General features: G+C 35.1%; 1 protein-coding gene across 1 annotated transcript in view; it reads left to right on the forward strand.

Annotated features, from left to right (window-relative positions):
• Window positions 1-24732, forward strand: part of PTPN14 (protein tyrosine phosphatase non-receptor type 14) — a 131296-nt gene extending 106564 nt beyond the window's left edge. The window contains exons 16-18 of the mRNA XM_051998379.1: window positions 909-1143; window positions 6822-6985; window positions 13888-24732. Of these exons, the coding sequence (XP_051854339.1) occupies window positions 909-1143; window positions 6822-6985; window positions 13888-14016 (528 nt within the window). The 3' untranslated portion in view covers window positions 14017-24732. The remainder of the gene's footprint in view (window positions 1-908; window positions 1144-6821; window positions 6986-13887) is intronic.

A 24732-nucleotide genomic window follows, 5' to 3' on the forward strand; every position in this document is an offset into this window, starting at 1 on the left:
TAAGAAGTCCATGGGGCAATGAAGAGAATACTGAATTTTGAGTCAGGGAACATAAATAAAACTGGTACATTTATACAATCTTGGGCAAGTTTATTTAACCTCTCTAAGTTTCTGTACTCCCATCTATAAAATTATAGGTTTAGATTAAATTAACCCTAATGTTCTTTTTAGCTATGATTCTAAGATCTTATTCCATGAATTAATTTTATTTTTTCCCTGCATTTCAATATTTTCTGTTTTCTATGAAATTATCCAGATTTTATTTTCCCCATTTGTCCATTGTTTTTATTTGGTTATTAAATTATAAACAGTGTTGTTTGATGACCAAACTAGTGAAAGGATTTTACAGTTGTCTGGGGTGTTATTTTGCTTTTGATCATTCAAGATGGAAAGTACCCAGGATGGCATAATAAGATATGTCTGAGTTTGGGGGTTATGTTCTTCAAAAGGAAATTTATGAAGGCCATTAAGAATAAGCAGGTTGTTCTTAAGTTTTAGCTTTAAGAAAATACTTTAATATTCTTTCTCATAAAAAGCAATGAAAAAGTTTAAAATTTTTCCACTGTTATATTTGTTTGTATAATAATTGTTAGAATTATCTAAAATCTTAGGGAGTATTCACATTCTGCTACACAAGTTGCTATTTTCACAGAGAAGCTATTCTTCTCTTTTGAGCATTTGCTTAGTTATTAGATTCTCCCCTTATGGGGAGAAGAGTCAGGGCTACTACCTTTTCCCCCAGGACCTCTCATCTAGCATTTTGTTTTGTGACTTAAAAATGCATTTATCATGTAATACTGCCCATTACAAGGATGTTTCTTGAATTGAATTGAATCCATTTTCATTTTTTGCTTTTTGTGTATGTGTGTGTATATGTGTGTGTGTGTGTGTATGTGTGTGTGGTTTAGGAAAGCGGAAGAACCAAGAGCCATCGGTACTGGCCCAAACTGGGTTCTAAGCACAGCTCAGCCACCTATGGCAAGTTCAAGGTGACCACAAAGTTCCGAACTGATTCTGGTTGCTATGCTACCACAGGTCTGAAGGTCAAGCATCTTTTGTCTGGGCAGGAGAGGACAGTGTGGCACTTGCAATATACCGACTGGCCTGATCATGGTTGTCCAGAGGATGTCCAAGGCTTTTTATGTAAGTTCTTTGTTCCATAAAAAAGCAAGTACTAAATTGCATTGCCATTTCAAGGCAAGCCACAGAAGAGAGATTTCTTACTAAAGTGTTAAAGTCTCACCCAAGAGTCAAGATTATAGAACATTGGTGCTAGCTTTAGCAGGAATACCTGATTAGCTTTATCACTATGCACTAAAGGACACCCTAACTTTTGTTTCCCTAGTAGCAGGGATTTCAGGTGTGTGTTACCATGCTTGACCATCTCCTTACACTCCTTTTAGCTGCTTGCATTAACTGTAACCTTTTTTCTCCCTAAAAAATTCAACCCCCTTTAATAACCATCTTCAATCCTGCTCACTTTATTCTCATACCCCAATTTTATAGGGCTTATAGGAGGAACCTGTGTCATCCTTGTTTCTCACTGGCATTTCAGTTGCCTATTTTGCTAATTTAGATCCACAGTCTTCAAATTTCATATTATCTAATTATACTGACATCCTTCTGATCTTTGCTCTTCTCATTTCCTAACAACTAGGATACCTTTCTACCTCCCAGTGACTTTCCCATGAGTTTATGATAGAGAATACAATTCAGTATATGAAGGAATTCACCACAGATGCTCATAAGCAGCCATTCTCCAGCTTTCTAGAGGGAGAAAACAATCTGGGTTTGAATGTCAGGAAGGAAGAGGTTTTAATTAAACAGCAGAAAAAAAAAATTCCTGACTAAGAGATGAGAAAGAAGAGAAAATCAATAATTGGTTCTTTATGGGTAGGATTTTACTTATCTAAAGGACCAGAGGATCTGGAGAGGACCTATGAGATCATTTAGTTTCTTCTTTTTGTTTTCTGGATGCAGAAATCTATGTCAAGATAATTGATTTATTCACAGAGGTTGTAAGTTAAAGAACTTAAATGATAATTTCAAGTTAAGCACTCTTTCCACTGTTCTATGGTGTGTGTGTGATCAAATTATTTTGAGGGCCCTTCTCAGGCTAAGATTTCACAAAAGATTTATGAAAGAAAGCTTGTAGAATCAGTTTCTCTGGATTTTTACATGAATAATAAGCTATAGTTTTCCTAGGGTAAGTTAGATGTTGCCTTGCCTAGAAACAAAAGGGAAGAAACAGATCATTTCTTTTTGTAAAAAAAAAAAAAAAAATGTTATTTTTTTGGTTTGAACTTAAATATCAAAAAAAACTTTTCTAAGCATACAATAGAACACAAAAAAATTCTCTATGAAACTCTAAATCTCCATTTCATAGCACTTACTTTTAAAAATATGTGTATATGCATGTGAATAACTTTTATACATTACTTTTGCACTGTTTTTTTTGCTTGTGCTTACTTTTGTACTTTCTTCAATTTTCTTCTTTGTTTTTGAAAAAAAATTTCATTGTCCTTCTAATTTCTTCCTTCTTTCATTGAAAATTGAGAAAAAGAAAAACTATTATAACAATTAAGTATGGCTAAAAAAAATAAATCCATACAGTGTCCATTTCCAAAAATGTTCTGCTTACTTTACTCAGCATTAGTTCAGTCCATTCAGGTCATTTGAAATTATCTTATAAATAATTTCTTATAAAATAATAATATTTCATTATACGCATATATACACGCCACAATTTATTCAGTCATTTTCCAGTTGTATAGGAGGCAATCTAAGAAGTCCCTGAGAGTCTAGGTTTTTTTTTTCCCTTTTGCTCCTCTCACTTCAGGATCAAGAAAATTTGTTTGACTTAAAGCTTTCTTTCCTTTAAGGGAGTATCATCCTCCTTAATACTATGTAACACATCCCCTTTCCCCATATCCTTGATTATTCCTCTGTGAATTTGATGTGTTTCTACACCAGATGTGTGCGTGTGTGTGTGTTTCACCCTCTTTTTTTTTCAGATAAGTGAGGTTCATCTGGTACTCACATTCCTCATTCATTGCTCCTTATTTATAGAACTTTCTTTCCATGTACTTGAGTTATGGGAAGTAAGATTCCACCCCTTTCTTCTTCTTTTCTACACTGTTGTTGTTTAGCTATTTCAGTCATGTCTGACTCTTCATGAACCCAGTTGGGAAATGATACTGGAGTAGTTTGTCATTTCCTTCCCCACTTATTTTACAAATGAGGAAATGGAGGCAAACAGGGCTAAGTGACTTGCTCATGGTCACATAACTAGAAAATGTATGAGGTCAGATTTGAAGTCAGGAAAGTGAGTCTTCCTGATTCCAGACTCAGCATCTTATTCACTGTGCATTTCTTTTGACTTTGTCACAAGCTTCCTTGTCCCAACCATGAGAACAGAACCCTTCTATTCTAGGACCTTTATTTTTCTTATTTAATTCTCTAAAAATCCTTTAATGGCATTAAGAATCTAAAGGAACACTTATTTCCTCTATCTCTATGAGAATGTAAGAATTGCTTCACCATGTATCTCCTGCCATCTGTTCAAATATATTTGCTTCTCTAGGTTTCTCTGGACTGTGGAACTTTTTAAAGTTCTTATTCAGATATGGTATTTCCATCAGAACTGTTTGGAAATTCTTTATTCCATTAAAGGTTCATTTTTTCCCATATAGGGATTAAGCTTTTAAAGTTATTCTTAGTTATAGGCATTTATTTTTGGTTTTTGAAGTATTATATTTAAGTTTTTTCTTTTCTTTTCAGTTATTGCTGCCATAGTGATCCTGACTATAATTCCTAGGTACCTGAATTGCTTCTCTACTAAATGAAAGGATTTTTTTTCCCTTTCATAGGGGAATTTTGCATATTGGCCATAGCCATTCCTGGGATTTGTCCTTTTGGGGTTTCCTTCAGAAGATATTTGATAGAATTTTTTTTCTATTTTGTAACATTTTCCTATTTTCTATTTCTATTTTCCTCCTCTTTTTTTTTTTTTTTTTTTCCTATTTTGCCTTTTGGTTTCTAAAAGATCTGGGAATTTTTCAAAAATCCAGTATTTTTAAAAATACAGTATTCAGGTCTTTATGGTTTAAAGGGAATCCAATAATTTTAGAATGATTTTTCATAGGCTAGTTTTCTGAATCAGTGTTGTTGGGTTTTTGGGCAAAATAAAGTGACTTGCCCAGGGTTACACGGCTATTGTTTCAAGTGTCTGAGGATAGGTTTGAACTTAGATCCTCTTGATTATAGGGAAGATGCTCTATCCATTGCTTTACCTAGCTGCTCCCAAGTCAGTGTTTTTTGCTTTGTGTTTTGTTAAAATCAGTTTTTTAAATCAAATTACTTAAATTTTCTTCCTCATTAAAAAAAAAATCTTTTGGTTTTATTCCAATATTTCTTGCTGCCTTATTGAAGCATCATTTCTATTTGGTCAATACTAGTTTTAGGGAATTGATTACTTGAGTAGGGTTTTACCCTCTTTCAGAGCTAGTTTTTTTTCCACTTCTTCCCTCCAGAGCTTTTATTTGCTTCTTATTTCTTGCTCCAATTCTGATACATAGTCATGTAATCCTCATGAATATTCCTTTATTCATAGTAGAGTCCAGACCAGAGTTGGCTTACTACTCTATACCTTGGGACACAGCCTGTTGTTCCCAAAAAAACCAAAACAAAACAAAACAAAAAAAACTTTTGTGGAGTGATTCTGTTACTGAGAAGGTGAGAAAGGTATACCCTTAGAAGAATAATAGAAGCTGTTACCCATCAAGGTGAGAAGGTATAGTGGTTAGGTCCTGAAACTGAGCTCTCAAGGTCTTACTAGTTTCTCCCTCTGCCCCGATCCCTCACTACCCTTCTTTAAAAATTAAACCTCTACTTAGGGTACTGAGAGGGGAAAAAAAGAGCTTGGTCAGCTAGGTAACTGACTAGAAATCAAGGAAATGTTTTATGCCAAAAGTTAATTGAAAACACTTAAAACTTTCTCCTATTTGATCTAATTGAAAAGGTCAGTTTGAAGTGGTGAAAAAAATAGATTAGAAAATATTATAAAAGCATGTTTTGTTAATTTTAGGCATATGGATAAATACGGCTTAACAGATTTTAAATTTGCTAATGCATGTTTTCAGTATACATTCTTTTAGATTGTCTAAGATTTATCCTTTTAAGCTAGACCATCAGCAAGCAAAGTATCTAGGTAGTATTTCTTAGTCTCTTAAGAAATTCCTTTATTAAATCACTCTGTGATATTATGCCCATACTTCTTACAGACAGCTAACAGATATATCATCTTTTTGAATAGGACTTTTAACTCTCTTATAAAATTGTTAAACCCTATCCATCAAATCTCTTTTCTCTTGTTCAAGAATCCATACGATAAACTTCTCTGTGATTTTGAAGAATCCAAATAAAAATTTTCCAGAATAAAAGTTATCTCTGCAGACAAATGTATATATTGTTTTATTGTCACTCTTTGAATACTATGTAACCTAGTGTATTTTCTTTTCTTTAACCTTAGCTGCTGGGAAACTCACAGCCAGATTCATTCCCTAAATAGTCCTTAATAATTAGCTTATCTCAAATGCCTGGTAAAGCTATTCATTTATTCCTCTTAAATGATTTGTCCTATTGGTTTAATCCTTAATAATTCTAACTTACATTATTTAAAATTTTATAAACCACATCAAATCTTGCAAGAAGGAGACTTTTAAAATATATATACATATATGTATATATATTTTGGGGGTTTCAATAGTTTCTTGAATAGATAAGAATAATTCTTTTAGCTTGCAATATCTTTAATAATTATTTAAATTGAACAAATGTGCTTAGAACTCTTCACTAGCTTAATCATTTTCCTTTGACTTTATTTGTTATAAATTTTATAATATATATGAAATGATTTATTGAAAAGCAGGAAATGCTTCTTTACACTGCAAAATCTTAATTAAGATTTATTATTACCATACTGATTAAAGTGAGGCTTCTAGATAACACATAGTTTTCAGATATTTATTCTCTCCTTATTTTCTGTGACACATTTTGTTACTGACTAGATCCCTGTTTCTTTGTAATATTGGTCTTTCCATATTAAATAGTAGTAAGCGTGGGTATCAGGCTAGATATTAGAGAGAAGGCTATATAGCCCTTTTGCTGAGTGGAAGATGTAAAGGGATACACTTTGATGGAGGAGAAAACATGACACATGTTATCTTTGGTTGGGAAGGTTGGGAAGTTTTAAGCCATTTAATTTAATACCCCTGTCATAACAGAATGAAAACTATAGTGAACACTGAGTCCAAAAAAAAGTCTATTTAATCTCCATTTTAGAAGCAAAAAATGAAGTCAAGTCTCAGTTGACATTCAGGCTCATTCTACAAGGGAAGGGAAGAAAGGGGCAGATGGATGCTCTCTTTCCCCAGAAATTGGCTTTGACAGGCAAGAGTTTCAAGGGGACCTTGCTGTTGTTCTGATCCCAGTCTGTTAATAGCAGGAATTGCTGTAAGTAATGTCTAGAATCATCTGCTTATGGGACCTGGGGATTTGCAGAAGGGAAAAACCAGAATTTAATTTTTTAAAAAAGAACTATTTAATTTAAAGGACCAAACTCTCCCATGGACTAATTGACTCCCAGCTGGTACTTTCTGGATCCAAGACTGCACAGTGGGTACTGGCCAAATAATTAGTGTCTTGTAAGAACTGTAAATTATTGTCACTTAAAAGGAAAAAAAATGACTCCATGAATTTTTTCAACCTTTATATGAAACCATGTAGAATTTTTGCAACATGATTTGCATTTTGTCTTGCAGCATATTTGGAGGAGATACAGTCAGTGCGTCGCCATACCAACAGCATGCTGGATAATACCAAGAATTGCAACCCTCCAATTGTAGTTCACTGCAGTGCTGGTGTAGGGAGGACAGGGGTGGTCATTCTCACTGAACTGATGATATGCTGCTTGGAACACAATGAAGTAAGTTGGTTTGTATTCCATGTGACTGTCTTATCTTAGGGAGATAAGTCTACATGATGGAAAATGGCATTTTTGTTAAGAAAAATAAATAGTATATACAAATTGATTTGTGAATGAAAAGTTTCACCTCTATCCTTTTCTATTAACTCCTCCCCAAATACTTATTTTCAATTTTCCAGTCCAAAATTTCCTAATGAAGTGACTCTACTAATCGGTGCTAAATTTTTCCAGTTTGTCAAATGAAGAGGTTGTACTACAGTGAGGGTTCTTAACCATTTTTGTGTGTCTGTGTGGTCATAAAGACAGAATGGATGGAATGCTAGAATTAGAGTCAGGAAGACTTGAGGTCAAATATAACTTGAAACACTAGATAATATAAACTTCAGCAATCTCAGCACTCTATGCCTTTATTTTCTCATCTATAAAATGATGATAATAATAGCATCTCTTTTCCAAGTTTGTTGAGATTATATGAGATAATATGTGCAAAATACTTTGCAAGTCTTAAAGCATTACAGAAATGCTAATCATTATTATTATTATTTCTATTTTTATTATTATGGGATCTTACTATCAATCTGTTGAAATCTATGGATATCCTTAGAATAATGGCTTTAAATTTGTGAAATAAAATGTATCACTTTACAAAGGAAACTAATTATACTAAAAAAAGATTTCCTTATCTGTAAAATTGTGATACCACCACCTATCCTACTGACAAAGACTCTTGTGAAAATCAGATAAGCTAAAATCTATGGAAACCCTTTTAAAATATCAAACACAGAGATACTAAGGGCAATAAAGAAATGAAAATTTGGAGCTAGATTTCTTAAAATTTTCATTTTATTTTGCATCCACTTTAAGAAATTTATACTCTTTTTGAGACCCTCTGGGTTTATTGTGAGATGTTTTCATAATGATTTGTATTGTATACTTTTTTTTTAATTTAAATTTTATTTTATTTAATAATAACTTTGTATTGACAGAATCCATGCCAGGGTAATTTTTTACAACATTATCCCTTGTACTCGCTTATGTTTTGTTTTTTCCCCTCCCTCCCTCCACCCCCCCCCCAAGATGGCAAGCAATCCTATATATGTTAAATATGTTGCAGTATATCCTAGATACAATACATATTTGCAGAACCGAACAGTTCTCCTGTTACACAGGGAGAATTGGATTCAGAAGGTAAAAATAACTCGGGAAGAAAATCAAAAATGCAAATAGTTCACATTCGTTTCCCAGTGTTCCTTCTTTGGGTGTAGCTGTTTCTGTCCATCATTTATCCATTGAAACTCAGTTAGGTCTCTTTGTCATAGAAATCCACTTCCATCAGAATACATCCTCATACAATATCATTGTCGAAGTGGATAATGATCTCCTGGTTCTGCTCATCTCACTTAGCATCAGTCCATGTAGGTCTCTCCAAGCCTCTCTGAATTCATCCTGCTGGTCACTCCTTACAGAGCAATAATATTCCATAACATTCATATACCACAATTTACCCAGCCATTCTCCAATTGATGGGCATCTATTCAATTTCCAGCTTCTACCCACTACAAACAGGGCTGCTACAAACATTTTGGCACATACAGGTCCCTTTCCCTTCTTTAGTATCTCTTTGGGGTATAAGCCCAGTAGTAGCACTGCTGGATCAAAGGGTATGCACAATTTGATAACTTTTTGGGCATAATTCCAGATTGCTCTCCAGAATGGTTGGATTCGTTCACATGTACTGTATACTTTTAAGGTGTTTTCTCCCACACTAATTCTGACTTTTGCAGATATTGGCTCAAAAAAAAAAAAAAATAGAAACCTAAGACAAACTTCACTTATGACCCCAAATCCTACACATCCCAAATGTCATCATGAAGATGCCTTATGAGAATGTTTTCTTTTTCTGGCAGTAGATTCTTTTTTAGAAGAGGAAAATTTGTATTGTAGAATCAACTGTTAATTTACTTCATGTGATAGCCCATCCTAAGTTATATAGAGATATGACTTCCTCTCTACTTGTTGGAATAGTTTGCTGCTCTGAATCTTTACTATACTTAGGCTGTCTATCATTCCCTTACTACTAACATAGAGGGACTGCACACAAAGAATTTATACTTCCTTTACTCATTGAGCTTTGATATAGCTTACATGAGACCAGCAAAACTTAAAATATAAATGGTAAAAATAGGATCTTTTTAGAAGCAAAGTATTGAGGAATAGCTTAATAAATTGTGGTACACAAATATAATGAAATATTGCCATGCTGCAAGAAATAGCAAACAGGATATATACCTTTGTTGTCCAGTAGTGTCTTATTTTGCAATTTTCTTGGCAAAGATACTCAAGCTGTTTGCCATTTTCTTCTTCAACTCATTTTACAGATGAGAAACTGAGGCAAACAGGGTTAAGTGTCTTACTCAGGATCACATACTAGTAAGTGTTGGAGGTAGGATTGAACTCATGAAGATGAGTGTTCCTGACTCCAGGCTTGTTGCTCTATCCACTGTATCACCTAGTTGCCCTTGTTGAATATACAGAAGCAAAGGAAGACTTTAAAGACTTTAAAAATGAAATAAGGAGAGCCAGGAAAACAGAATACCCAATAACTACAGTAATGTAAATTTAGGCAAAGGACAACAATCACAAAATAATTGAAAATTAATGATGCACCATAACAAAGAACAAAGTTTGGCCTAAAGGAAGAGGCATGAGAAGGCACCCTGCCTCTGCTTCACATAGGTAGCAGGGCAGTTGGTGGTTAATACTTGGTGGTTGTAAAAGATGGAGTATAACTTTAAGCTTAGTCAATTCAGAAAATTGATGGAATAGAAGGAAATTTTGTTTTAAATGGGGAAGCATAATGCACAGTCTTTGTCAGAATCTGATTTACAATTTATATAATTACTTTGTAAAGGCTGTAGTTTGAAATCACACTGAATAATATCTTATGAAAGATGTTTATATTGAAACCTGGAAATTTAGACACTATTCTGGTAAATATTATGCACTATTCAAAGGCGTATAAATACTCTGATCCATGAATGATTAGCTACAGAATGTTTTGTAAAGTAGAGGGGAAATGGATGAAAGAAGTTCCATCCCTCTCTTACTGTGAAAGCCACTCTTAAAAAGAGAGAGGGATGGATCCTCTCATGTAGCATTACAGACCAGCTAACTGAACAAAAATTTTATCACTTCCTTCCATTTTTCTCCCTACATTAGATTCCTTTCTTGACTTTTTTCTTTTCTATACACTATCACCCACATAATGCCTTTGATTGGAAAAAAAGAGAGGGGCCACCCAAATCCAAATACAGCTGTTATTGGTTAGGTAAAATAAATGAAATCACTCTATATGTGAATGTTTTTTATGTGTCTGTAGCTTATAACGGGTGGGAAAGTACAGCATAATCCACAGGAGAAAGAAAGGCATATTTAGATGCCCCTCCTTTTTCTGCTTTGTTGTATCCCTTTCATCTCCCATTTCTACACCTCCCTCTATTCCTCTATTTTGTTCAACTCGAGGAGCAGTGTTTAGTCGGCTTTTCCTGACATGAAAGGTTGTTCTGTTCTGGGCTCTTTGGAGAGCCATCAAAGCCTGAGCCATGATGATGTGATGACACAAGGGCTCATTGATCTCCAGATGTCATTGGCCCAGTAGAATGCAAACAATGAGCGTCAAAGCCAGGACAGGACTGAATGATGGGCTTGGCTACGCGGGCCTGGCTTTGACTCATTTTTGTGTGCTTGGCTCAACCAAGCTCTCTCTGGTGTGGCTAAGCATAACTTAATTCCTCAGCACCTTGTTGCGTGCCAGGACATTCTTTGGTGGAACTTTGCAAAGCCAAAGAGAACTTCTGTCTTCTCTGATAGCCAAAGGTGATGTGATGACTCACTATTTTTCCTCTATTCTTTACTTTGCTCTGCAGAAAGCATATCTAGAAGCGGGTCTCATCTGTTCCTTTCTTCATCATAACTAATTGGTTAGAAAAGTATCTTAATTTTGTTATGATTCAGTGCCTAATTGAATTCAGGCCCCATTAGTTTTAAAAACAAATCTTATCAATATTACTGTTTTTACACAGCTTAAATTTCTTTCATAACAGAATTTTTTAAAAGAAAAACTAGAGAAAAAAACTAAACAGAAGTGATTAATGCATTGAGAAAATCTAGAAACAAAAACAATGTATCATACCTAATACTTTCCACCTCTGCAAAGGAGAGGTATCTTTTCATATTTGTTCTTTGGGGTCTTTAGCCAAAAAAAAGTTTCTGTTTATTATTTTCTATTTCTTTCTGCCCTTTCTTTTTTTCTGCTCTCTTTCCCAAAGACCTTGTCAGATTAAAGTGCAATGCTATGACTTTGTGTTAGAAAATTAGATTCCCTTGTGTCCAGATAGATTTCAGAGCATACCCAGTCCATCCTCTTGGTGTAGGAAGCCTTTAGTCCAACCTCCACCTCTGGCCTTTAGTACCATTAGATTAAATATTTCAGCATTATAACTTCTGTATTCCTTAGAATTTGTTCTTCAGTATTATGAAGATGCTTTTTCACTATGGGAGTTCTGCTTTCTTTTAAATATTTTTCTTACAATGAAAAAGATTATTAAAACCACTGAATCAAAGGCTTATCCATGAGGGCTTGACAGATTCTAGAAGTTCCAGCAGCATGCGGTATTAGGATCATTGGATTTTCAGCCTGAAATTCAAATCCTGGCTTTATTATTTATTCTTGGCAGAAGTATGGGCAAGGCATTTACTTTCTCTAGCAAGATCTCTGTTTCTTCTTCTTTAAAATGAGGTTTATTTGACTATATGATACCAGAGGTCAATTCCAGCTTTAATTCTATGATTCCCCTGAATAACTCTTCACTGTGCTCTATAATCTTCTTGTTTTCTCATGCTTTCACTTATCTGAATGCTGCCAGTAAAATTTTAGTGCCCAATATAGTTTTTTCCAGGAAATGGCAGTTCTGTATTTTGCAAGACATTCTCTTGACTGAACAAATTCAATTGACTCTCCTGCCCAGATAGGCTATACTTCTATTCAGCAAATGGCAGATATTGTGAACTTAATGTTTTACCTTGTGTTGGGAAGGAAAGTGTGGAGACATCACTAGCAATACTGAACAAATGCCAACTGCAGAATGATGGGAGTGAAAAGGAATGACTAAATGCAGAACCTAAGTGATTTTAAAGATGGTCTTTTTCTTTTTAAATCTAAAGATTTTAAAAGATTCTTTCACTTTGCAAATAAGGAAATGGAATATCTTCAGATGTTAAATGACTTGCCTGAAATTTTAAAGTTCATATTCTAACCCAGGTATCTGGGCTTTTCTGCTATACCCCATCCTGCAGTACCCTGCTGGATTTGATATAAAGTTTTTACAGATTAAATTTCTGTTTCTTTTATTGTTTTCAGGAAAAGCCCTTTAATCAAGTATTTGAGATTCCTTGTCTTCATGTTACTAGATGCTATGGAAAAGAGTTGGTAGAAACAAAAAGATCCCCAACCTCAAGGAACTTACTGCTTAGCCTTTGATTTTTGAATGTGGTGGGAGTTCAGGGCTTCACACCTGTTAGTGAACAAAATCTTCCTGAAACCTCCATTTTGGGGATGGATTCCTAGGTGTCCAGCGTCCATAATTCTCTCCCACCCTCCCAAGTGAAATACCTTTTTTCAGTTCCACTTTGATATGTTCTTTTTCTCAATTAGTATGCAGTCTGACCAAGGTCAGGAATAATTTTCTTTTTTCTTGTATGTTTATCCCCATTACTTACATGGTACCTAGCACATAGTAAGAGTTTAAGAAACATTAATTTGTCTTGTATACAACCCCCCCCCCCCTTCTTTTTAGTTCCCAAGGACTCCATTTTTAAATCTCAAGAGTGAACAGTTAGCTGAAAATACTTTTATGTTGACTTTCTGTGTATTTTGTATCTTTGTTCATGTTCTTCACCAATAGAATATAAGATTCCTGAATATAAGAACTGTTTTATATCCTGTTCTGTTTTTTGTTTTAGTTTTTTTGGTCTCTGTATCCCCAAGGCTCTACTATCTGCTTAGTAGATGCTTAGAGAGATTTTGTTGAATGCATTCATATGAGTAAAGGAGAAATAGAATGAATTCCATTTTAGGTGTGGCTGTTTGGTAATTTTCCAGGGATGTTTTTTATGCCTTCTTGTGCTTTAAATGCTATTAAAAGAGCAAAAGCTTACTGTTGGAATTTTATTATTTCATTATTTGAAGCTTCCAGATTGTCTTTGCCTTTTTATATGTCATGTTATATCACAGATTCATTAGGGCACCAAGGCTTAGGAGCCTGCCTCATTAACTTACACATTCAGGTTTCATTATGTGGCTTTTGAATTTTCTCTTAAAGATTTTTAATGAATGGAAATGGCCATTGCTTTCTGATAAGAAATATCCCTTGACCTTGTTTCCAGCACCACAAACTACTTTGTAATCTACCAGATGTTTGGATTATAATTTGCATAATTACTTGTGACATTTTACAGTTGAGGAAAACTGAGGCAAATTGAGTTTAAGTGAATTCTCCATGTCATACAACTAGTGGTGTCTGAGACCTGAATCTGGTTTTTAACTCAGGTCTTCCTGACTTCAGGCTTAGTGTTCTATTGACGTTTTACCTATCTGCTGTGATTATCAACCGTAGCAACATATTAACCAGAATGATTATCTGGCTTTCTGGAAATAAGAATATATATATAAATAAGAATATATATATATATATATATATATATATATATATATATATATATATATATATATATATACACACACACATAATATACATTTTTTTAGTAAATTCTCCACAGAAGAGAAAGTGCTCTTGTATTTTACTGTTTTAAGACATAATGCTTTTTTCCCTTTCATTTTACAGAAGGTGGATGTGCCCATGATGTTGAGACACTTGAGAGAACAGAGAATGTTCATGATCCAGACCATTGCGCAATACAAGTTTGTCTACCAGGTCCTTATCCAGTTTCTCCAAAACTCCAGACTCATTTAATTTCTCATGAGCTATAGCTCCTTGTGGGAGTGGGTCCTACAGAAGCCTGTGGAGTGAAAAGGCCTCTAGACAACATCTGGTGGGCCAGTATGCTGCAGATGGCTGGCAACGAGCACATCCCAATCTCGCCAAAGTTAGGAGCTCAAAGGTTCCTCATGAGAGGAACATGAAAGATCCTCATGGATTATTTTATATGAGATAATTTATTTTTTCCCTTTGGAATAACTTTTGTGAATTTCTGTAATATCTTGTTGTACCATTTATAATGACTCTGTGTTGAACCACATTTTGACTGATCTGCATTGTTACTTCTTTGTGGGGAAGACTGCCTGCTGGGTCACCTTAGAGACTGAGGCTTAAGATAGGAAACACATCTTCTCATTTGTAGTTTTCTAACAAACTTTATAATTCATTATCAGTTACAATTGTTCAAATATAAAGGAGGCAAAGGAATGATTCCTTCACAGAAAAAGCAAGGAAAAATCTCCCTGAGTGATTTCAATGAGTATTTTTGCTTTTTAGACTGGCTGGCTACTCTCTCCTTTCCCTTCTAATCCTCTTTCCATTACCCTCATTAGCCTCTCAGTTTCTGAGATTAAGTTAGTGTTTGGGAAACCAGAAAAAAAAAATTCTTCTTCTTGCTTTGAGCATTGCAAACTTCCAAGCTAGATAGAGTGCTCTTGTCTCAGCCACCCACAATTCTGAGATAAGTATTCTGTGTTTCCCTCCCAGGGACTATGTTTCTTGTAGTTGCTTCCTTTGGTGGGTTCATTGGATGAGCCCAGTGGCCTTTGGGGCACTCTGCCAATCCCATCTGTTCAGTCAGGCTGGCTGCCTGATTGCTATCAGCTGATGGACCAAAGTGAAAAGGTACTTGACATTTTTCGTTAGTGGATAGGTGCCCGGTGGGCTAGGTGATAGGTGCAGTTAGTCTATCCATCAGTCCATCAATAAGTTATTGGAAATGTTGCAAAGGAAACAGTTGGGTGATCTGATTTATAGGAGCTCTTTGGCACTCATATAGCCAGTGTCTTGGCAGGAAACCCCCAAAAAGCTTAACTACAGTATGTGTTACTCATCTCTATCTTTGAATGACCTATAAAGACAAAAGCCAGGACTATCAATAACCTAAGAGCTGATCCAGGTCCATTGCTTGTTCCTTTCTTGGTGGTCATATCCATTAATTCTTCTACTGAAATACTTTAATTTTTATATACTCAGCACAGGCTAGTTCCACTACCACCCCTGTCTTGAGATCTCTTTGGCATTCTGTCTTATCAGTTGTACCATCAGTACCCTTATAATTTTCTTGCATTGGTATATTGTGTTTCATCTTGTTTACTCCTGGCATGGATTTAATTCAGTGCTTGATTAGACTTGTCTTTGATTCTCCAATTCTTTTAGGAGACAGCCATATTGCAGTGCCTTTACCAAAAAAAAAAAAAAATTGTGAGTCCTTAATTGGTATTGGTATTGTGCTGATGTTGGTATTCTTTTTTATTATGTGCACTCATTGTTCCTTACTGTGTATCTTTGCCTGGTTTGAAAGTGAACAGAAGGAATAGCCCCAGAACAGTGAGAAGTATGATCATGTTTATGAATTCATTGTTGTGTGGTAGGAGCTATAAGTAGACCCTTATAAGTAGATCAGAATGGGAATTGCTGTTCTCATCTATACAGCACTTTGCATCTGACCACATATGTCAATTCACTTTATTTCATTTCATTCTATTAATTTGTAAATTAAAAAAAATGTGGAGTTACAAAACTCTCCTCTCTCCAAAAGGACTGTGGGTTACTGTAAAGTGTAGCTTCATGTAAGCTTTGCCAGATTCTGGGAGTCTTAGCACATGTGTTCCAAAATCAAAGCCATAAGTATCAGTAGTAGAGGAAAAAGCACACTTTAGTTTTTTGGATTGGACGAGGGTTTAGAACTAGATGCTCTATTTAATTGAAGGTTTTGCTTTTTTTTTTTTTTTTATTACATTATTTCAATGTATGATGATGAGAATTTTTTTTATTTGTTTGGTTCCTAAACTGAAGAACATCCAGCACTTGTTTACATGAGGTCTCAAATGGGTGCTTTTTTCCCCTTCAAAATTAGGTGCATTCTCATGAGTTTCACTTAAATTAGTCCATTGGAGCCACATTGAACTCTGTTAATAGTCTTCAGTGCACCAAATGGAAGGGAAAGAGAGATAATCACAAACTTTGTGGGTGGTGTTTACATCAAATATTAAATAAACCCAAAGGAATGCCTTTTATTAAAAATACTGTAGATTTTGTACATTTTTTAAAAAATGCTTTTGGTCCTTGAGCACATTTTGCTTTTCTTTTCAGCTTTCCAGCAAATGCCAACACATCTCTTGTTAAATTAGTGGCAACCGTTTAAAGTCCTTTTTGTGGCATCTGCATAATAATTGCCCAGAGATGCTTTATATCTGGGAAACAGGCCAAGGAATAAACCTTGAAGCAAAATGTATTAAATTAGTTATCTAGTTAGAGCTTTTGGAATAATTTCCTGATGATGTATCAAGTTTGAACCTCGAGCTGTCGAGTTCCATTGCTGCAGTTTGGATTTGAGAGGGAGTGAATTAAATGAGGAGTGGGCGGTGGTGGACATTAGTCTCCCAATTCAGAGCTCTCTGGTAGAAATGTTTGTTTCTTCTGCAAAAGCCTTACTTGTTCAGACAGATTTAAATGAAACAACAAGATCCATGATACCCATATTGGAAATGGAAAATTTAACTAGGCAGTGATATAGATTTATGTGTACAGTGTATAATCATTGTGTGGAAGGGAGAATGTTAGTTATCATCTATCCCATATACATCCTTAGTAGATAGTAGGCTCCCTGAGAAAATAAAGGGGAAGTGAGATAACTGATGAGTAGTTATGCTCAGATACTCCCACGACCTCTTTCCTTTTCTCAGTTTTTTGCTTTCATTATATCTGACTATTTTTGACTTTTGCAGCTTTTTTTCTTCCTCTGTTTAGAAGCCTGGTGTTGCATATAGATGTCAATAGGGTCTAGAGAAAGAGTGAACTCATTGTTATCTTGTAACTGCCACTGTTGAGTTTCCTGGGCCACATTTACTATCGAATTGATTAAATTTCTGAAAGCAGATCTCCTGCCCAAGAGGGAGGCACTGAAAGAGTCACGTTCTATTCTTTTTTTCATAGTACTCTATGTGTAAAGCTGTAATTTTAAGAAGTAGTGCCTTAATTTTTGCCCAAAGTTTGAGTTAAAGTAATTGCCTTATATCTTGATATAGCCTTAATTTTTCAAAATTGCCTTCCAGTCCAGTATTCTTATCAACACAGGGTCTTTAAACAGAGCCAGAGTAGGTGACTTGACTTTATATCACATCCTTATTCATTCAGATCATGTAACTTCTTGGAAATAAACTGTGTAACCATTTTTTTCCCTGCATTTTATAAGTTTTTGAAACAGTGCTTGGCTCATAGTAAGTGCTTAATAAATGCTGGTTGACTGATGTGTGAAATTCTAAAACTTCCTCAAGGAAAATCAGGGAAGAGAAGATTTTCAGAACAAGGGAATAACCAAAGAGGAAGAATAGTGATCCATTTAACATGTAGCTATTAAGTTCTGACTGTGTAGGCACTGGGGCCACAAAGACAAAGAATGTAATAGTTATTGTCCTCAGGGAACTTATAGTATATACAAATTGTAGCACAAGTTGTATGAATTACTTTCCACTCATTCACAATCATATGGCACCATGTTCCTTGTTGCTGGGCAAGTACTTGTGGAATGAATGAAGTTCGCTTAGCTTAGAATGTGTTCTAGTTCTAGTTAAGATGTGTTCTAGTTCTGACAATTCTTTGAGTCTACCAGACCTTAGCATCCTCCCAGTTTTTACAGTTTATTAATAATTATTCTTGGTCAAGTCATTTAAATACACTTTGCCATGCTGATCATGAACCCTAGCCAGTCAGGTTAAGGGGTAAGTAGTAGTATTCTTTACAACTCATGACAAGACTTACGTGGAAATTGATCATTGTTCTATTAAAATTTCATAGAAATTTCAAAGGAAATGTCATATTTAACTAATTTGTGTGTGTTTGTAGACTGAAGTTTATATGTTTGCTTGGATTTTTATCCATATTAGGGCAGAAAGTACATTATGTAAACACATAAAATTGCTGGGAATCCAGATCTTCAATGTTTTCTGTGACAATGATCAGCATCACACTATTTTACCATGCTACTGGGTATAAGTTATAGAATTGGCCCCTGATCAAAGAAGATCAGGTAGACAACAAAATACTTCATCATGGACTCTGTTCAATATTTTCCACTTAGCACATTTGATAGTAACAGAAAGGAATGAGATTTGGATCAAACTTCACTTTTTTCACTTACAGAATCTTCATGAAAGGCAGTCCTCTTTTTGCCCAAATGTGAAATGCTTCTACCAGAGTCCTTTGATTTTTTTTTTCCTCTGAAAAATGAGATAATGACTATAGCTAACCTCTGAGATACTTTTTCTATGAGTCAACTCCAGCTTCTTCTTCTGTCTTATTGAATAGCCCTTACCCAATAGTGGTTGACTCTGATGGTTTCTAGCATTTCATTAAAAGATTGCCTAATCTTTACTTACCCTTTATTGTGGCTTCTTTTGTTTCTTGGACTTCACAGACATAATAGCACAGTTAGGCTCAGTGATGACTTTAAAAAAATCTGGACCGTATTTTGTTGGAGGAAGGAGGAAGTAAGGGGAGGATAATGGACCAGTGATTTAATTTCATGAAACTGTAGAAACTCCTTCACCATGCAATCTGCAACTCAGATGTTACTTTGAATTACAGACTTGCTGGGGATCAATGAGCGTAAGTCTAGATACAGCTACTTTACAGTAGAGACAGAACTTCAACTCGGGTCTTCTTGACTTCAATTCTGGTTATCCAGCTTTATCTCCACTGCCTTTTAAACTTTTCTTAGGTCATGACTTTAGATATTTCCAAAATTTAGTGTTTTTCATTTCTTTTTTGATGCTGTATTTCCTTGAGATGGGTATGTGATCATCATCATCATCATCATCATCTTATTCATATTTTCCTTTCAATAGCCCTGTGAGTTAAGTAGTGTAAGCATTATTATTCCCATTTTGCAGATGATGAAACCAAAGCACAATTCAAACTAATTCAGTAAGCATTTATTAATTGCAGGGTGAGAAACATCATGGAGTACTGAATAAAATTCATCTGAGTCCACAAAATCCTAGTTCAGGTCCCCTCTCTGACATATCATGGCTTTGTGACCCTAGGCAAAGTGTCTAATCTCTTAGTGCCCCCAGACAACTTTTTATGACAATAGGCTGCAGGATGATTATTTATATTCACTGGGATGAGAAGGGGGTTTCTTTATTGGGATTTTTCTGCACCATTTAAATTATGGCTCCAGCCCAAAAAAAAAAAAAAAATTGTAAGCATTGTGATTAGATTAGGTTAAAAGTGCCATACAGGCATACGGATGCATCCTATAACTCTTAGAGGCCTGGATCCATACTCAGCCTTCTGTAGTTTAAAATCTAGTCTTCATTCCATGGTTTTGTGTTGCTCCCTTGAATCATCAATTCTCTAAATTAGTGGTAGTGATCAGTGAGATGTAGTTATAGATCAGTACTCACTACAATAAACTCTATGGATGGATAGTCTGTATGTTTTTATTATAGTGTGACTATTGTTCCATGAAGGCATCTCTTAGAACATGGAAGTTTTATATGGAGAGGGTCTTGCGGTAATCATGATTATTCAAGCAAGGTCTTGTACTTCAGTGGGCAGGCCTTGCCCTCTCCTGAAATGCAATCCTGACCACCTAACCTCAACAAATGGAAGGATCCTGACGGTCCCCTAGCCAGAAAAAGAGAATTTGCCTTTTGATCTGGTTCTTTGATATGGTTGCTAGGAAAAGCAGGTGTAACCATTTACATTCTCTTTACAGAGAAACAAAAATCTTTTTCAGGGCATGCTAGGACCAGTCTGTGTTAGGGAGGCTCCTGTTGTGGAAGAGGAGTGGTTCATTCTGCTTGGAGAATGTTGTTCTCGGCCCCATTTTGGTGTCACTCAAGCATTTCTCAGCGCCAATGAATTCCTTCCTGGGGTGGTAAAGATTAGAAGGGCAACATGGGCATTTGGAATAGCAATCTGGTTGTCTTTTGTGAGATACCAAGCCACATTGGGCCTTCTTGGGGTCTCTGTAGGGTCTTGGATAGTGACTCCAGCAGTACTTTTAATGGATTTTGTTAAGTACAAATTGCCTTCATTTTTCAAATTTTTTTTCTGAATTAGCACTAAACAAGTCATTGATAACAAAGGAAAGAAAATTTGGGCATATTCTGGATTCTAGTAAATTTGGTAATGCAGTAAACTCTCAAGTTTACTTAAGTTAATGGGAATAATTTATCTTGATGAGCAAAAGTGATTAGTCCTTCTAAGGTGTTTTGTTTTTTTCTGACTTTCAGGTTGACATTTCACTAGTAGCATTTTAAGATATATCAAAACATTATTTGTTGAATTTTGCCCCACTCTTTGTTAAGAGGCCTAGTGATGCTCCTGTAGAAAGAAACATGATTGTGCCTTGAGTCAAATGGGAGAGTGCGATGTTTTCTGAAAAATGAGTAAGAAAAACACTGATTTTATAACAACAGCAACACTTCTATGGTGCTTTAACAATTTGCAAAATACTTTTTACATATCCTATCTCATTTTGTTAACATTTTGCAAAATACTTTTTATATATCCTATCTCATTTTGTCTTTATGACAGCATTGGGGTCTAAGTGTTGTTATAAGGTTAAAAAGCAGGCAATGCTTTTTAACGAAATTCATCTTCTTGTTGAAGATCAAATGTTAAGCAAATCCAGAATTAACACCTAGAACCAAATACTCCTTCCCCAGTTAGAGTTTTTCTTCACGTTAGAGAAATTTCCTGGACTTTTGCATTGAGCATTAAGCATAGTTCTCTCTGCTTCCGTTTCCTCAGATGAGGGGCTTTTTTGTCGTTTGAAGAAGGAAGCATGAGCATCCATCCCACATAGTTTGAAATGTCAGTTAACCCAGTTACTTGAAAAATAAATTCTAGATTGCTTCCTTACATCATTTGAAGGCCAGAACTGGTCTGTAACTGTCCCTGTTTCATTTTGAATGTGTGGTTTTTTGTTTGTTTGTTTTGTTTTTGGATGCAAATGAAAAGCCATGGCTGATCCTGCTTCAGTCTACCAAAATCATATTTTCAAAACTTGTTTTGTAAATTTTCCAGTGTAAGTTTATGTGTTTACTTTAAGGTAGAGAGACTGGGAAGGTGGAGAAGCAGTGTCTAAATAGTTTTCATAGTATTCGTTTATTTTCACATGTTTTTGATGTCACTCGAATGTTCATTCCTTAGCTGATTGCACACTTCCCAGTGAGAAAATAAGTGCTCTTTAGGCAAGGACTATTGGGAGCTGAGAAAATTGTATCTCTCTATTGGCATCTGTTTTCATTTTTTTAGTAATTCTTTGACTCGGTATTTATGTGAAGTAGACATTTAAATAAGATAGACTCCCAGATTGTTTAGTTCAAACCCATAGTGGGTTTCTAAGTTTAAATTATTCTGTTTGTCTTTCTACATTGATCAGTTGTACCAAGAGCACTCTCTACTTTGTTTTGTACTATGGAAATATGATTTTATTTGCTCAAAATACTGTGGACTATACCTATTTGTAGGTGAGTGCCTCACAGTATTAATAATTAGATTTCATAAGCTTAGACTTTTTTTTTATCCCTAGGATCATTAAAGTATAGCCACTGTCATACCCTTTGAATAAAAACTATTTTTTACTAGAAAATATAAAACGTAAACAATGATTTGCTGAATACAGTGACCAAATGGACAGATTGTCTTAAATAAGTTGGGGGAGTGGAAAAGATAGGCAGAAATTCTATATCATCATCATCATCATCATCACCACCACTGCCACCACTACATGAAATAACCATAATTTCATTGAGTGCTGTAGAAATCATCCTTTAATTGTTTAAGCCTAACACACTGTAGCTTTAATTCATGAAAGCTTGCCTATTTGACTCAATAATTTCAAAATAGTGCATTTTGTTAGTAGGAAAATAGTCATCTAAAATCTTTAATGTGTTTCTACTCATTGACTGACTAGCTGAAGGAAATTTTATTTTTAATAGACAAATCAATCTAGTTTCAAGGGATAGCCCAGATTTATACGGTCTCCCAAATAAAGTCTTGCTTTTTACAACGGCCATGGTAGAAATATATAGATAACTGATAGGACTTAGTCATATATCAGGAACTGAAGTTACTCTTTTGTTTTCCTGTTGATGATGATCAGTGACTGATTGCTTAAGTTCTATTCACTATCTGACAACCTAGAAAAAATATTGCCCCAGTTTGGTACTGCTATTTAGGAAATATTTTGTGATAATTAGTCAAAGACTGACTTTTCATAGAATCAACGTGGTAATGACCAAGACTGTGACATTTATAATTGGAAACAGAACCTTTGGAAACTAATTTCTAATCTCCATGTGCTAAAAATACACATTTGCTTTTAAAGATTCTTTGCAGAGATAACTTTTTTTTTCAGCCATGAACTTGAATGAGTTCTAGGTCCATCAAGACTATCAAACCTTAACCAGGTTGAAGTTGGTCAACTCAAAGTAATTTGGGAAAGATGGTCAAAGAGTCTGGCTATTTAATCAGGACTTACCAGTTCCTGTGATGTCCCTTTCCCCTTACTCATGTAGTGAAATACAAATTGTTATCCTAGATAAATTTTGATAAAAAGTTGAGAGGAAGAAGCCAGAATGTTTGGTTCGGTTTGTTTCCTTGACCATCGCACTCAAGACCTTTGATACATGAGTGTGATGTGTCATCCATCAAAGGTGGAAGCACTGTGAGTTAATAATCTCTCCAGGAGCAACAAGGTTGTATCAGTATTTTTAGGGCTGTATTTTCTCTCCTCCTTTCCTTTCTTTCTTCCTTAGTCTTACCCAACTGGCTGAAGTCATAGAAACCTTCCAAACCTTCTACAAAGTTATTAATATAACTCATCAAAACAACTTGTTTCCCTATCTAGACAAGGAAATCACTCCTGTAACCTACCTTTTACCTTGCCACTCTCTGTAGTCTTACATATCTAAGTAAACCTCACATTTTGATTATAGGAGTAATCCTCATTGGGGTGGACGCCCTATGGGCAAGCTTTGCTTCTTGAATAGCAAAATTATTAGGTGGTTGAATACTTTGAAAGGAAAAAAAGTTTACACATGCAGATGACTATTAACTCTGTAACTGTATGTAATTTGTATTATACCAGATAACTTGCTGTTAGCTTTATATCACTGGATTTTATTGTCCTGTTTTAACTTTAGTAGTACTCAAATGTTTCCATCGGTCTATGTTTATATCAAACACTGTAACAAAGTAGAATAATTCAAGGCGAATGGTGATTTAAATAGTATTTTGTCTTGATACTATGTACAGGTAGTTCCTAGCTGACAAACAGTTCTTAAAATTCATTTGTAAGTGGGTTGTTTGGAATTCAAAGCACATTTTGCTTTGCTTGTCAGACCACAGCACCTTATTTGACCCATGATATAAGTGAAAAACAGTACTGTTAGAGTTACATTGAAGAGGCCTGGGAAATATTACTCTTCCTACTGGAGACAGTGAATTTGGAATGTTGAGTACATGGCTTTGACTCATTTCCATCCCTTCCACTGTCAGCAATGACTACTTTCTATCCAGTAAGAAATGAGTCTTCCTTAGCAATAGCCACTGCTCATATGGCAAGAGAGGAACATGATAACTATGGAAATAAGTACTTCAAGGTTTACAAAGTGCTTTTCTTATAATAACCTTAGGAGGTAGATAGTGTGGGCATTTTTAATTTTTTTACTTCCATTGTTAAAGCTGGAACATAAAACAAAGCATTCTGAGGAAATATAGTGGAAAGGAGTGGATTTAATCAGAAAAACGGATTTCAAATCCTGATTCGGCCACTTATTAAATGTTAGCTTTACCACATTGCTCCTTTGCACCCCATCTCCTCATTTATAAAATGAAAGTAACAGGGTGTCCTGCCTATCTTCCATAGTTGGTGTGAAGGTTATGTGAAGGCACCTTGAGAATCACACAGGTTACAGGTGTCTGTTCTTATTGTGATTATCATTGGAAATGATTCTTGTTCTCTTGGTATTGAGATCTCCCCCCACTCCTGCACATATTCAGCTTGCTGAGAGGCTGGCCAGCTATCTGTATATACATTTATGTCAGGGATTGTCAGCTTATGTATAGAGGTCATTATTAATTTGGTATGACATCCAAAAGATGTCATACCAGGTTTATAACGTTGAAAGCCTTTAAATGAAACAAAAACTATGCATGCTCTTGTGGTATTCATCAGTAAATAAGCTTATGCTTGCCAGTTTTATCTTGTGTATAAAACTGACTATTTTTGACAGTATTTTTTGCACTGTTTCCTTTTTTTCTGTTTTTATAAAGTTCTGTTAAGCCTTAGTAACCTACGATAATATTTTACGGTGCTCACTGCTTTGTTGTAAATAGTTTCCTATATGCTTTTTCCAAATGTGAGACTCTTTATATTCATGGTTTGTTTATTTGTTTTGGAAAAGATGTCTATCCTTCATATTCATATGTAATAAACCCTTTTTCAAAGAA

Source organism: Antechinus flavipes, chromosome 4 (genome assembly GCF_016432865.1).
Source record: "Antechinus flavipes isolate AdamAnt ecotype Samford, QLD, Australia chromosome 4, AdamAnt_v2, whole genome shotgun sequence".
In the NCBI taxonomy this organism is placed as follows: Eukaryota; Metazoa; Chordata; class Mammalia; order Dasyuromorphia; family Dasyuridae; genus Antechinus; species Antechinus flavipes.